A 13,170-nucleotide genomic window follows, 5' to 3' on the forward strand; every position below is an offset into this window, starting at 1 on the left:
GAGGCGCGTGCAAACAGGAAGTCGCACTCGGCTTGGCGATGATCGAGGCCAAGCGGAACATGCGGCTTCCGCGCACAGCCAACATACAACACCGACAGGATGCCACCGTGGGCGCAGGCTGCGACCGGACCTGCCGCCTGACGGGCGCCGCTGCAAAAGGCTTGGTCATGCCGTGCGGGCGTCGAGGGCGAGCGACTGCTGGCTGCGCGACGACGGTTTAAGCTTCGGGGCTGGTGGTGTGGCCATTAACGAGCCCGCTATCGTGCATGGGTCGAGTCCTCGATCTTCACTCCAACATGACTGCCAGCGGCCGGAGTGCAGCGCGCGCTCCGAGCACGACAGCCGCCACATGACTCACAAATGCTTACCTTACCCCAGGCTCTCGTCACAAGTCGGCGTTAGGACGGAGACGTCACTTTCGTGCGAGACTCGGCCGCCGGGCCTTTATTCGCGCGCGGCCACCGTGCAGAGTAGTGCTGCACCGAGGCACAGAGGCCCTGCGGCACTGCGTCGCGGTCGGCGACGGAGGAGCAGCCGACGGCGCCAAGCTTTGGTCGGGGGTTAGCACGCTGGGTGCTGGGGACACTGCATAAGTCAGCGGCGCTCTCCCGCGCGGGCATGGGCGGTGCCGATCCCGGACATGGAACGGCGTGACGGGCTTCGGGAGGCCGGCCGCGACCGGCAGGCGTCAGGCCTTAGGTCTCAGGCCTCAGGCGGGGGCTGCTGATGGGCTGGCGGGCTGCTCTGACGGGCAGCAGCGGTGCGGACGCCTTCGCCTGCGGCTGCCGCTCGAGGGCGCATCACGCGACGGGCAGCGGGCAGCGGGCAGCGCGGTGGAACGACGGCCATGTTCGGCGGGGACAGCAGGCGTGAAGGCGTGAAAGGCTGGGCCGGCGTGCCGACAGGGCTGGCGTCGGATACCTCGGAGACTAGTCGCGGCCGGCCCAAACACGTCATTCTCGACAAACGAATTGCATGTTGGTGCTGACCCCGATGTTGCCGCCTTTTCGAGATCGTTATCCTAATCCTTGTCCATCTCCGTCCCCGTCTCCGAGCTGTATTGCTTTGGATCCTCACTGCTTGTGTCAGCACACGCCCGCCCTTATAATCCCCGGCGCGGCGCCGCAATCCTCGTCCTCGCTCTCGCATCACATTCCTCCCCCAGCTCCTCTTGTCTCTTTCCCCTCTGGCCTCCCACGCCTTCTCCGGATGCAGGCACGCGTGCTCCTACTAACCGCGCTTCTCCCCGCGCTTCCGCTGGCTCTCGCGCATGGCGACGACCACGGCATGGACATGGGCGACATGGCAGGACATGGCGCCAAGGGCGATGTTGTCGGAGACGACGGTTGGCCGATGAGCTACTTCAGCTACTCGGAGCACGTTGGCTTGTTGTGGACCTATGTCGCCTTTACGGTGCTGACTTGGGTGCTGGTTGCTCCACCGGGTGCGCCGCTATATGCCTTTATACATCAATTGATTGCGCCGGTTCGACTAACCTTGCTGCAGTTGTGATGCTCAGCGCCGCCCGCTCGCGCCTCACTGTCCCCGCCCAGCTCTTCTTCCTCGCCCTGCAGGCCCTCACCCTTTTCGTCGGTGTCGCCTACGACGCGAAGACCCCGGACCTGTACGAGCACAACGCATACAACAAGCTCAGATGGCCCCTGTTCTTCATCACTGGCGCCTGGACCTTCCTGGGGCTCATCAACCTCTACGCGGACCGCGCCAATGGTCCCACAGAGGCCGGTCAGCCTCTTTCTGCTGCAGTCATGGCACGGTACTCGCGCCTCCAGCAGGCTTCGTCGGAGCACCCCAGGTTCTCCCACGACTCCGGCCAGGGCACCGAGCGCAACTCGGCCTCCCTCTACAGCCATTCGCGTTCGCCGAGCGCCGAATCCGACCACCTCCCCAGCCCTTACCACGACGCCCCTCTCGAAGATGTCGACGACCTTGAAGAGAAGCGCGGCTTCCTGCAGAACAGCCGGGTCGATCACTGGATGTCCCGCTTCGTCCCTCGTGTTTCGGCAGGCCGCTCGCTTAAGCTCGTGCGCTTTTTCTACGTCCTGATCGAGAGGACCATCCTGCTGCTCGGCTTCGTTCTCCTCATGATGGGCACCATCACCATTGGCGGCATCGCAGTAAGTACTCGTCCGTTGCTTGCAAAGCCGACCAGGCTAACCCACTCTTCTAGCGGGGCGACGCCGTCTTCAACATTTTGGCGCATTACGTCAAGGGCGCCATCTTCTTCTGGTACGGGCTGCTTACCCTGGGCCGCTGGATGGGCTGCTTCGCCGACTTCGGGTGGGCCTGGAACGTCAAGCCTGGCGAGGGTCTTGTCGGCCGCTGGAAGGCGCGCATCCCCACGGCCGAGTTCACTGAGTCTTTCGTCATCTTCCTCTACGGCTCTTCGAATGTTTTCATGGAACACCTGGCGGCTTGGGGCGGTGCCTGGACCGCGCAGGACCTCGAGCACGTTTCCATTTCCGTCATGTTCTTCGGCGGCGGCGCTCTCGGTATGCTCATCGAGTCCAAGCGGGTTCGCGAGCTTCTCAACTCCGCCATGCTGAGCAGCCGTGACGCCAACCCGTACTCGGCCGACGAGAAGTGGGAGCAGCCCAAGACCTACCGCGTTTCCCTGAACCCGATGCCTGCAATGGTCATCCTGCTCCTCGGCATGATGATGGGCTCGCACCACCAGGCGTCGATGCTCTCCAGCATGGTCCACAAGCAGTGGGGCAACATGTTCGTGGGCTTTGCTCTGGCACGCGCCGCCACCTACTTGCTGCTGTACCTGTCGCCCCCAACCTCCTTCCTCCCCGCGCGTCCGCCGACCGAGATCGTATCCTCCTTCTGCCTCGTCGCGGGCGGCATCACCTTCATGATCAGCAACAAGGACACCGTGTGGGCCCTCGAGTCGTTCGACCTGGATGCCATGTTCACCTTTGTCCTCACCGTCGGCCTGACGGCACTGATCCTGGCTTGGACCGTGATCAACATCGCGCTCAAGGGCTGGGCCTTCCGCCGCGAGCACGTGTCGTCTTTTTCCACGAAGCCGAGCGCCGGCGCTTCTCTGGCATGAGCAGAGCGGAGAAAAGAATTGCTCCCCTCCCCCTCTAATCAACTCCTGCGATCGATACCCACCCCGAATGATACCCAGTTACGACAGTTTAGAACGAGAAGACGAAAGCCTTACGCCCACCGACGTTGGTGGACCATGAGACGGACTTTCTCGGGTAGCTCTCGGATTAGCCTCTCCCGCGTTTCGGCACCGAACGCCCTTAAGCCTAAGGAAAACACCTCAAACGCATTATTCTTTCTTTTCCTTCGCCACTCTCTCTGGATACCGGCAGTATTAGCTTGCCGACGAGCCGTTGACGATGCCTTACGATACCACTTACAGCGAGAATGCATATTAGCATGGCAGCGGCTGGCGCTGCAGGATCGCGTCTGCCTTTCTCCTCGCGACCTAAACAATTCGGCTTGGGAGTTGTCTCCTGGTTGCTTACTTTTAATTCCCCGTTAATCCGTATAGAAGCGGGTAGTTGCGGACTTCATGAACCGATGGATCAATAATTAGAAAATCGCAATATACATACGTGTACTTGCATCTCATTGGGTATCCTAATTCTCGCTGTTTCGTGATATGCACACGCCCTGTTCCCACTGCAACATAACATGGGATGTGCGCGACAAAGGCTAGATCCTTGTCCTTGCCCGACCAAGGGGTGTTTGGCGCGGTCCGCTCGGAGAAATACTGTAGGAGCAAGAAATGCATCGCGTCGGTAGTTGAAGCCACTGCCCAGACGGATACATTCTTTACCCGTCAGCACCGGGGCAACTGCTCCAACTCATGGTATGCTGCACGATCCACTCTTGTCCTCGGCAATGGCGTAGCTGGAAGGCAAACCTCTTTCTGCATCGTCGCAGCGAATGCTGCATCCGCCCATCTTTGGGACACCTCGAGCCCCGTTTCCCACGTAGTCGATTCGAGATATATCATGCCGACGAAGCCCGTCTGTTTCTGCTCAGTTCGACCTCAACCTCTGCCGCCACGCGCCCTACCAACTCCGCGCGGAATGCCGCCGGCACGCGGAATGCCGCCTCGGCCTCTGCCTCGTGCAATGCCAGAAGAGCCACCACCCCGCATGCCACCTCTCGACACTCTCGATGGAGCCGGCGTCTGGAACCTGTTGCTGGGCTTTCTAGACGACGGCGGGTTCTCCACAAAAGACGTGTCGGTCGTCCTACAGCGCGCCCCAATGTCAGCCAAAAATCCATCATCCTCTAACCACCGCCCTTGTTCACTCACATGAAAGTCGCTTCCGTATCCGCCTCGTTGCCATCACCACCGCCACGCACGCGCGAAGCTGCCGCCGACGATGACGCTGCACCGCCAACGCCGAAGTTGCTCATGCGCGCGACGGCCTCGCGCGCCTGCTCTTGCAGTTGCTGGCGGCGGAAGCTCTCGGGCAGCGGGGCTTCGGGAAAATCGACGCAGAAAGCGTTCATGTTCAGGCCGTACAGGAAGGCGGCGAAGCTCTCGGAGAAGCGCGCGAGCGACTCGTGCATCAGCTGTAGGTGCATCATGTTGGCCTCCAGGTCGGCCATGCCGTCGCTCAGCTCGGCGAAGGCGGGCTCCAGCGCTTCGAGGGGGGTGGAGTCGCTGCCATGGCCGGCCGAGGATCGGTGGGACGCATCGCGCTGGTTGCTGTTGCGAAAGGACGACCGCGATGTTGGTCGGAGTGGAGTGGTGGGCCTCGAGGGGATGGAGCGTCGGTGCGAGGAGGGTTCGCCCGCTTGGGGAGTTGCCGAGGAGGACATTGCGATGTTTTGCGTGTTCGGGTCGTCTGGTGTGTTTACTGTTTGGGGCGTTTGCCGCGGGGTCCATTATTGACGCCCGGACGTCCCCTCGTCTCGGAGCCCGGATCCTCAGCCGCCTTAATTCCTGGCAACCTGCCGACGACTGAACCCCTGCAATTGTGCTGGCACAGCGGCCGCGCAACTGCTCCGAGCTTGCGCGCAGCGTCGCGGACTCGAGCGGCTGGCGTGCCCTGACGGCCGCATCGCGATGCCCGCTGCGCACGCCGGGCGCCGGGGCGGTGGCGCTGCGGAGGTGGCAACCACTTTTGCGCCATATCCGTAGTGGCCGTGTGCCGCGTGCCACGACGAAGCCAAGAATTAGCTGCTCCCAACATTCGCGCGTCATCGGCTCCCACTAGATGAAATGGGCCGGCGTTTAATTGCGATCCGTCCACTGCCGCCAGGCTATCTGTTCACCGAGCAGTCCGTCAGCACTCGCTCTCGCTCCCGGGCTTTGACCTCCACTTCGCAACCTGGCCGCCGGACAAGCCACGAGACCGCATCGCCACAGCCACGCCGCCGCGTCCCGTTTCACTGCCCTGGCCCTGCATCACCGCTCCCCTCCGCCCGCTCCCCTCTGCCCTTTTCATGTTTCCGCGACTGCTCTCTACTACTAGAGCCACCAGCACCTGCTTCCGACCATCCATCACCACCGCTCATCCCCGGGCACCTGTCTTCAGCGCTTCCGCCGCCTCACGCGCCAGTCGCTGTCCTCCCCAGCACTCGCACATCTACTCCCGCAACTCGCTAGCACCGGCCCGCAGAGCTCACTCACACGCCAGTCCTGTCGCGTGCTCAACCAGACCGCGCATTCCCGGCCGACCAGCCGTTGCTCAGAGCAGTCTCGGATACACGCTTTGCGTCATTGCCCTCGGAATCGCGGCCGGTAGTATCCTCGTCGTCACCACCGAACCCGGGGACTCGAAAGCTCAGAACATCCACAACCACCCGCCTACCCCGCCATCCGACGTCACCGAAAACGCCGAGGATATCGAAGAGCCCGAAGGTTCCGTCGTCGACATGTCCAACGACAAAAACGCCCAAGCGCCGCCCGGGAGGCCGGGCAACCTCACCGCCGAGCAGGAGGTCAAGCTGAAGGAGCTCTGGAACGCGCTCGCCAAGATCACGGGCATGCCGTTCGACGAGCTGGCGGGCGGCACCAGCGAGGCGGGAAGTATCAATGGGGGGACCGACACGACGGGCACAACGCCCGCGGCATCCGTCGCCGAGTCGGAAAGCAGCGGAAAGGGTGACAAGAAGAAGAGCAAGCGGCTGCACATTTTCAAGCATAAGAAGGGCGACAAGGACGGTGACAAGGCGAAGGACCAGTCCACGCCGGCGGAGGTGGACGTGGGGAACCTGTCGCTGGAGGACGACAAGCACGGGCTGAACAAGGCGTTCCAGACGGCGCTGGCCGAGACGACGCCCGAGGAGCTGCGCGCCTCGCTGTGGTCCATGGTCAAGCATGACAACCCGGACGCGCTGCTGCTGCGCTTCCTGCGCGCGCGCAAGTGGGACGTGCAGGCCGCGTTGATCATGCTGATCTCGGCCCTCCGCTGGCGCGCGACCGAGATGCACGTCGACGACGATGTCATCCACAAGGGCGAGGGCCACGCGCTGGAGCAGGCCAAGAGCTCCGACGCCGCGGCTAAGAAGGAGGGCGAGGACTTCATGACGCAGCTGCGCATCGGCAAGAGCTTCGTGCACGGCGTGGACAAGGAGGGCCGGCCCATGTGCTACGTCCGCGTCAGGCTGCACAAGCCGGGCGAGCAGAGCGAGCAGAGTCTGGAGCGCTTCACCGTATACCTGATCGAGACGACGCGCATGATGTTGAGCCCGCCGGTGGACACCGCAGTGAGTTTGGGCCCAGAAGGATGATCCTGGGGGATCTTCGCCGAGGTCGACGAGCTGCTAACTTGCACGTGCTTCCAGGTGATCGTCTTCGACATGTCCGAATTTTCCCTCGCAAACATGGATTACACTCCCGTCAAGTTCATGATCAAGTGCTTCGAGGCAAACTACCCCGAATCCCTCGGCGCCGTTATGGTCTACAAGGCGCCTTGGGTCTTCCAAGGTAAGCGTCCCAATGCCGACTCTACCTCAGACTCGCATCTCTAGACGGGCTTTTATTTACGTGATGCAATCAGGTATTTGGTCCATCATCCGCGGCTGGCTCGACCCCGTCGTCGCCAGCAAGGTCCACTTCGTCAAGACGGCCGACGAGCTCTCCGAGTTCGTCCCGCGCAGCAACATCCCGACGGAGATGGGCGGCGAGGAAAAGTGGACGTACACGTACGTCGAGCCCAAGGCGGACGAGAACGCCGCCATGAAGGACACGGATGCGCGGGACCAGCTGCAGCGCGAGCGCGACGACGTCGTCGGCCGGTACGAGCGGGCGACGGCGACGTGGGTCAAGGGGGGCGCGGCGGCGGGCGACGACGAGGCGCAGTGCAAGAAGGAGAGGGAAGAGCTGACGGAGAAGCTGCGCGAGAACTACTGGAAGATGGATCCGTACCTCCGGGCGAGGACGCTGTACGATCGCACCGGCGACCTAGGTCCGACCGGCAAGTTGGACTTCTACAAGAAGTGAGGGGGGCTGTAGGAAAGTTGTTGTTGCTCTACTTTTCCTTTGCGTCTTGCGTCTTGAGTAGATGCATCATTGTACCGCTCTTGTAATGACAAGGAAAGAGGAGGGACGGACGGCATGGGATTGACAAAGTACTATAGAGAGGACGGATGGGAAGATACCTTTTCATGCAATTCATCGTAGGGACAGGGGACAAGCGGACGGATGGGTTTGGGTCACTGAAATGAGATAAGAGATATATCCCAAACAAAGAAAGCAGCATTCTTCGTGATATCTCAGCCAGCCTGTGAGATGACGGGATTTAGGAAGATTGAAACGATCAGTATTTGATCTGTGAGGATGTTCTTAAGCCAGAGGTTTGACGTTAAAGTCGTTCAATTCTCCAATCAAGTGGCCTTGTAGCTCTCCTGTCATGGGTCTCGCAGCTTCAGTCCAACCTGTCGCATGGACTTCTTTCGAGAGCTTACCGGGAGCACGTCACAGACTGATCATCATTCTAATGCACGATCGATTTGTGTGCCAGTCGCTTGCATGAAATTGCACTCCAATGGTTTGCATTCTGGTGTCTTGAGGTCGGTTTGTTGAAGTCGCTTTCAATTCCGCCATAGGGCAGGAAATAGATGAAACCAACCAAAGGCGGAAAAGCAAGGGTGAAAGCAACCTTTGTCCTAGTTTGAGCGAAGGGAGCAGAAAGCTTGAAATGCGAAGATATCAAGGCTAAAGCGCAAAATCAGATGAAGAGGAGAGAAATAAAAAAAGGCCAGTGAAGCTCGCTACCAAGGGATTCAGGAAGGAACAGTCTCAAGTGAGTACCCTTCCTCTAATGAGAGAAAAGCAGAAGTAAAAGTGAAAAACAATTGCTCGCACATCCCATCGCATGTGTTGTCCGGAGGCCAAGAAGAAGAAAACAAAAGAGAAATCGACCATCCGTCTCATCATGCACTTTTCGTCTTTTGCTGAAAGCATTTGCTCAGAAAGCTCAGGAATAGAAAGGTACAAAATCAGCCCCGACATGATTTGCAGTAATGTCAAGGAGATGACCCTCTTTGCTGGACACCTTTGTGGGGGGTTTGGGCGTACAAAGGCATCTGTAGTAGCGCTCCAACTACCCCCACGCAGTTTCCCGGTTATTGCACTCCTAAGTGGGCCAAACTTCGAAGAAATGAGAGGATAATGTGCCTGGTCCCTTGTCCCTACGCTGATAACCTCTCCTATGTAAATGCTGGTCCAATCTTTTCAAAACCTGACAACCGACCTTCTCTATCTCTTACCCGCAATATCCCTCACCCCGTCGAAACTGCTTCTCACGCTCACACTGGAGCTCCGTCGTCTGGCACGCCTGGTTTCGTTCGGGTCATGTGGGCTGAGTCCGCTTGCTCGGGCGAACAGGTTCAGAATGTCCGTCAGACTGACGACGCCATTGAGATGGCCAGACAGACTAGCGCCAGGCATAGCTGACGCGCTGATCGACGGTGTGGGAGACGGGAGCGAATGGTGCGGGGACCACGGCGCGTTACCGGAGGGATTTCCGGATGAGGGGTTTGTATCGATAGGCGGGGGTATGTTGATAGCGGGGTTGTGATTGGAATTAGCGCTTGGCGGAGGGGAAAGGATCGCCGAAGACGACGGGGAGAATGCTGGTTGCGCGGGGGTGACAGCAGGCGTAGGAGGCCCAGACGAAGCTGGAGAAGGAGGCGTGGTAATCCACATTCTGCATGAATTACAATCAGTTGCCGTGAAACAATCTTTCACCAGGTGTTACTCACCTGTGCGACTTGGTGGCGACCAGCTTCGCCACGGTGTGGGCAAGAGTGGATTGCGGAGTAACATGGAATACTGGGAATGAGTCTTTCCCATCGTTCATACCCCGCTCTGAAAGAATCACAGAGATGAAGTGGATGCAGGACGAGCGGAGGAGGGGAAGAGCGGTTGTCTTGGTAAGTAACTAGAACGACAGTGTCAGCGGAGTCCTCAACTCAGTGATAATGGCAACGTACCCGGACGTCAACGTGCGATATGTTGCCGATAACGTTGTTTGAATTATCCAGGACAGGCAGAGAGGTGATCCCCTCGTTGTGCATGAGCTCGAGTGCGTCCGTGACAGGCTTATCGCCGCTATTATGAGGGTCAGCATAACAGAGATTCAGCGCGGACTTGGACGACTTACTTGATCGCAATTATCTGCTGAGAGCCAAGGTTCAGTTCTCTCAAGGAGGACGGGTAGAGATTGTCAATCGAAGGGAAGCTGCGCCCATTCTGCCAGAAGAATCCCGTCAACCGCAGCTGTGTCAGAATACCGATGACATCCGAGGAGTGCTCCTTGACGATGATGATTCTGTGGATGCCGCTGCCGAAAACCTCGACAGCCTTGGTGAGGCTTGCGGTGTGCGGAAGAGTGATGAGAGGTTCTTTTTTCCCAAGGTCCTTGACATCCTTCAGCGGGATTGGCTTCCCCTCTCGACCCTTCTGAGCGAGCTCGTTGAAGGACTGTATCTCAGAGGCCTCCGGACGCGCGAGACCGACGACTAGGAGGAGATAGGCGTTCAGGTCGGTGTAATCGAAGGTGCCGATAGCGGCATGGGACTCCTTGCTTTCGCGGAGAAGGACGACATTAGGAGAGCCGGATGAGATCAGGACCTATTTGGCCGTCAGCGCCGCGTGAATGTGGAGCGAACGAGGGGCCCACGGGGAAGGCGGGGCCCCGCAAAGCAGACTCACGTTTGTGGCCTCCTCGACACTGGTGTCGATCTCGACGAAGCGGACCAGCTCCGGGTCAATGATCTCGCCGACCTTGACAGAGCGCCAGTCGCGACCGGCGAAGGCCGAGTTCTGGTTGTTCTTGCCGATGGGCGGGTTGTTGAGCAGGTCTTGCAGAGCCTGTTGCGACAGAGAGGGCTGGCGCGAGGCGCGCGGGGAAGTGGGCATGCCGCGCAGGTTGTCGGCGAAGCTCTGGCGGTGCGAGACGCTGGGGCTGGAGGAGTTGGAGGGGACCAGCTGCGGCGAGCGCGGCCCTGGGTTCGCCATGGTTTGAAGTAGTGCACGCGGGCTGGTGGTTCTCGGGTGACTTTTGGCGCGGTGAGGTGAGAGGGCGGTCTGCCAATAGCTGGGCGGGGCAGGCGTCAGTGCGGGCGTCCCTTGTTTGCGCTCCCTCGCTTTGGCAACGGTCGGCTTGGGGAGTAGTAGTCAAGGGAGCGGCGGGCGGTTTGGAGTCGCGATGGGCCGGCTTGGGCGGCTTTCTTCTGGGCAGTGGCTGGAGCGCTGGGCAGGTGGGCGTGGGCGTGCGGTGCGGCTGCCCGCATCACGTCCGGGATGCTGCACCCCGTCCCGCATCATTATCGCTTATCGCGTCCGGAAAAATCACATGGACGCGCGCCTTCCCTACGCGCCCTCTCTGTCTCGCAGCGCGCAGGGCGCCATTGGCTCGGCCGCTGCGCCCATGGCCTCCCTCTCGTCTTCTCCGCGTTTGCGCCTTGCGTAGCTTTTGCAACATCGCTCGGGCGCTTCTCCTCAGGGACTCCGCGCCCTGCCCTTTTGGGCCTTCTCCGCGCGCCACCATCAGCGGTCCCACTTGGCTCCAGCCTATCACCGCCCTTCGCAGTGCGGGACGCATACTATTTTTGATTTATTCCACACTCTGTGTCCGGCGGTGCCACCATCACATGCGCTTCATTGTTCCCACGACAAAGTCCATCAACAGAGCTTGTGCAAAAACATCGACTTCGGGATTGATTTCCACTACACGTTGGCGCAGTCTTAAAACTTATTCTGACCTGCAAGCTGTCCCGTTGCCTCGCCTCTGTCCGGATCATTGCGCCGCGTCCCAAGTCACAGAAACTAGACGATCCCACGGAAGCATCCGTTTGTCGTGGAATCCGTCGAAAGAGGTCAATTACCTCAATATTGCAGCCACTGACATATTCGAAATACATAGGCATAGGTAATCAAGGCGGTCACGGCCACCTCGGCGCTCCATCCACTTCGTCAATGGTGCTTTGTCCGCACCACAACACGATTGACGGCTGCGTCAACAGGGCGGATAAATTGCACAGCCACGTCATGTATCCTTTGCCAAACTCTTCTAAGTAACTGATATGTACATACATACATACATACCACGAATCCGGTACCAGGCCTCGCATCACCGGCTTTGAGACATGGGAAGCAGCAACACCAGCCACATTGCGAAGGGCCTGCATCCATATTCTGTCTAGCAGGCCAGAACGGGTGGCCCAGGGATCTGGTACGCCTTTCCATCGTTGTCGGGCTGGCCGGTGCTGCCGTAGATGTTGATGAGTATGCCGCTAGAGACGAACTTGGTTAGCGGAGTCAATCTCGCTTGATGAGATCAGACCAGTATGGGGAGAGACCATAATCAAAACACGTGGGAAGAAAGATTGCGGGGTGGGAAAGGAGGACAGGGGGCCATAAGGGGCAAAAGGGGGAGACTGCACGGATGGATCTAGGGCAGGGACTGCACGCTCTGGGAAATATTGATCGAAAAAACACTTTAATGAGTGGAAATGAAATAGCGCCAATAAGCAGTCCTTCAACTGCGCTGGAAAGTACGTACGGGTCACTAGCACTGTAGCCGCCGGGGAAACTGACTGTTTGGCTAGTCTTGGAGCCGCCGCCGGTAACGTTGATCTGAGCGCAAGACATCTTCAATAGCGGCCATGTCAGCATGGGTTGATTGTCATAAAAGCAGCCATCTTAAGAGGATCCCAGGGCTGTGGAGACATGCGGGAGCCGGTGCGGACTTACGTAGAATTGGGCCTGGCCCTGGCTATAGGCACCGTGCAGGGCTGCGGGCGGGTTGAAAGAGGGATCTCCATCAGCAAACAGATCCGGAATGTTCGATGGAAGCGCGGGACGGGAAGCATCCGCCGGCGTGGGGATCACTTACCAATCACCTCGACGCGCATGAGGTATTGGCCAGAGGCAACGCACGACGGAATAACGAATGTGGCCCATCCGTTGTTGTTGAGCAAAGTATCCACCCCCCACTGGCCATTGCTCAGGCCTTCCTCGTAGATCTTGAACCAGTCAAGGCCGTTGGGGCTAGCCGTTGCCGCGTTGTCGACCTTGGCACTGGAAGAAAGTCGGAGTCAGTTGAGGCCAGGCTCGCTTTCAGAGAGATTCGCACAGATAGACAATGACAGGCCCCTTGTGGCTTGCAGCGATCGGGTTGTCTGGGTCATTCGACCCTTGGGGACCGCCTATGAGGTGCTGGTACTGGGCACCAACTTGGGCGCCTGCAGGGATGTCGATGACAGTAGAGGAAACGGGAGAAGAGAAACCAGAGTTGCAGGCGAAGTTGGAATCCTGTACGTTCTGAATGGGATTGTTCGAGGTCGGCGTACGCACCCCAGTCATCAAGCCCTGGTCCTGGCCATCGACAGACACACGCTGGAAGATTGCGTGTGCATTGGCAGCAGAAGCCAAGACTGTGGGAAGAAATGTAGTCAACTTCATGTTCAACAGAGGGAGATGAACGACCCGGTTTGCGCTCAACCGATCACTGTGAACTGTTTTATAGACCCCTCTTTACCCGGCGACATCCCCGATTTCACTGTGTCCAAAGCAATTGGGTGTATTCTGGAAGACGCCAAGCTGAAAGCAACGCCGTCCGGTCTCTGTTTGGGCATGTTGGTGAGCTTTTTGGAAGGATTGGTGCTGGGAGCAGTATGCCGGGCCCGAAAAGGAAAGTACCCTGCATCGCGAACGCG

At 59.1% G+C, this 13,170-nt stretch overlaps 5 protein-coding genes across 5 annotated transcripts; 2 read left to right on the forward strand and 3 right to left on the reverse strand.

The window, feature by feature from the left end:
- Nucleotides 1–1,287: 1,287 nt before the first annotated feature.
- Nucleotides 1,288–3,076, forward strand: SLS55_005768 (uncharacterized protein; the record flags this gene model as incomplete). Its single annotated transcript, XM_066777210.1, has 3 exons — nt 1,288–1,413; nt 1,554–2,135; nt 2,189–3,076. 3 exons carry the CDS (start codon nt 1,288–1,290, stop codon nt 3,074–3,076), a joined length of 1,596 nt encoding a protein of 531 aa, XP_066633052.1.
- A 1,226-nt stretch (nt 3,077–4,302) lies between these two features.
- Nucleotides 4,303–4,694, reverse strand: DAM1 (DASH complex subunit dam1; the record flags this gene model as incomplete). Its single annotated transcript, XM_066777211.1, has 2 exons — nt 4,303–4,640; nt 4,691–4,694. The coding sequence occupies 2 exons, from the start codon at nt 4,692–4,694 to the stop codon at nt 4,303–4,305; spliced, it is 342 nt and encodes a 113-aa protein (XP_066633053.1).
- A 527-nt stretch (nt 4,695–5,221) lies between these two features.
- On the forward strand, nt 5,222–7,447 carry CSR1_1 (phosphatidylinositol transfer protein csr1; the record flags this gene model as incomplete). The annotated part of the gene is made up of 4 exons (XM_066777212.1): nt 5,222–5,280; nt 5,661–6,711; nt 6,790–6,931; nt 7,005–7,447. The coding sequence occupies 4 exons, from the start codon at nt 5,222–5,224 to the stop codon at nt 7,445–7,447; spliced, it is 1,695 nt and encodes a 564-aa protein (XP_066633054.1).
- Nucleotides 7,448–9,206: 1,759 nt separating this feature from the next.
- Nucleotides 9,207–10,468, reverse strand: SDS23 (cell separation during budding; the record flags this gene model as incomplete). The annotated part of the gene is made up of 4 exons (XM_066777213.1): nt 9,207–9,389; nt 9,442–9,559; nt 9,612–10,081; nt 10,163–10,468. 4 exons carry the CDS (start codon nt 10,466–10,468, stop codon nt 9,207–9,209), a joined length of 1,077 nt encoding a protein of 358 aa, XP_066633055.1.
- A 1,183-nt stretch (nt 10,469–11,651) lies between these two features.
- SLS55_005772 (uncharacterized protein) lies at nt 11,652–12,916 on the reverse strand (the record flags this gene model as incomplete). Its single annotated transcript, XM_066777214.1, has 5 exons — nt 11,652–11,745; nt 12,015–12,103; nt 12,206–12,246; nt 12,348–12,532; nt 12,588–12,916. 5 exons carry the CDS (start codon nt 12,914–12,916, stop codon nt 11,652–11,654), a joined length of 738 nt encoding a protein of 245 aa, XP_066633056.1.
- Nucleotides 12,917–13,170: the final 254 nt, after the last annotated feature.

This window comes from Diplodia seriata (assembly GCF_021436955.1).
Source record: "Diplodia seriata strain FDS-637 chromosome Unknown scaffold_5, whole genome shotgun sequence".
In the NCBI taxonomy this organism is placed as follows: domain Eukaryota; kingdom Fungi; phylum Ascomycota; class Dothideomycetes; order Botryosphaeriales; family Botryosphaeriaceae; genus Diplodia; species Diplodia seriata.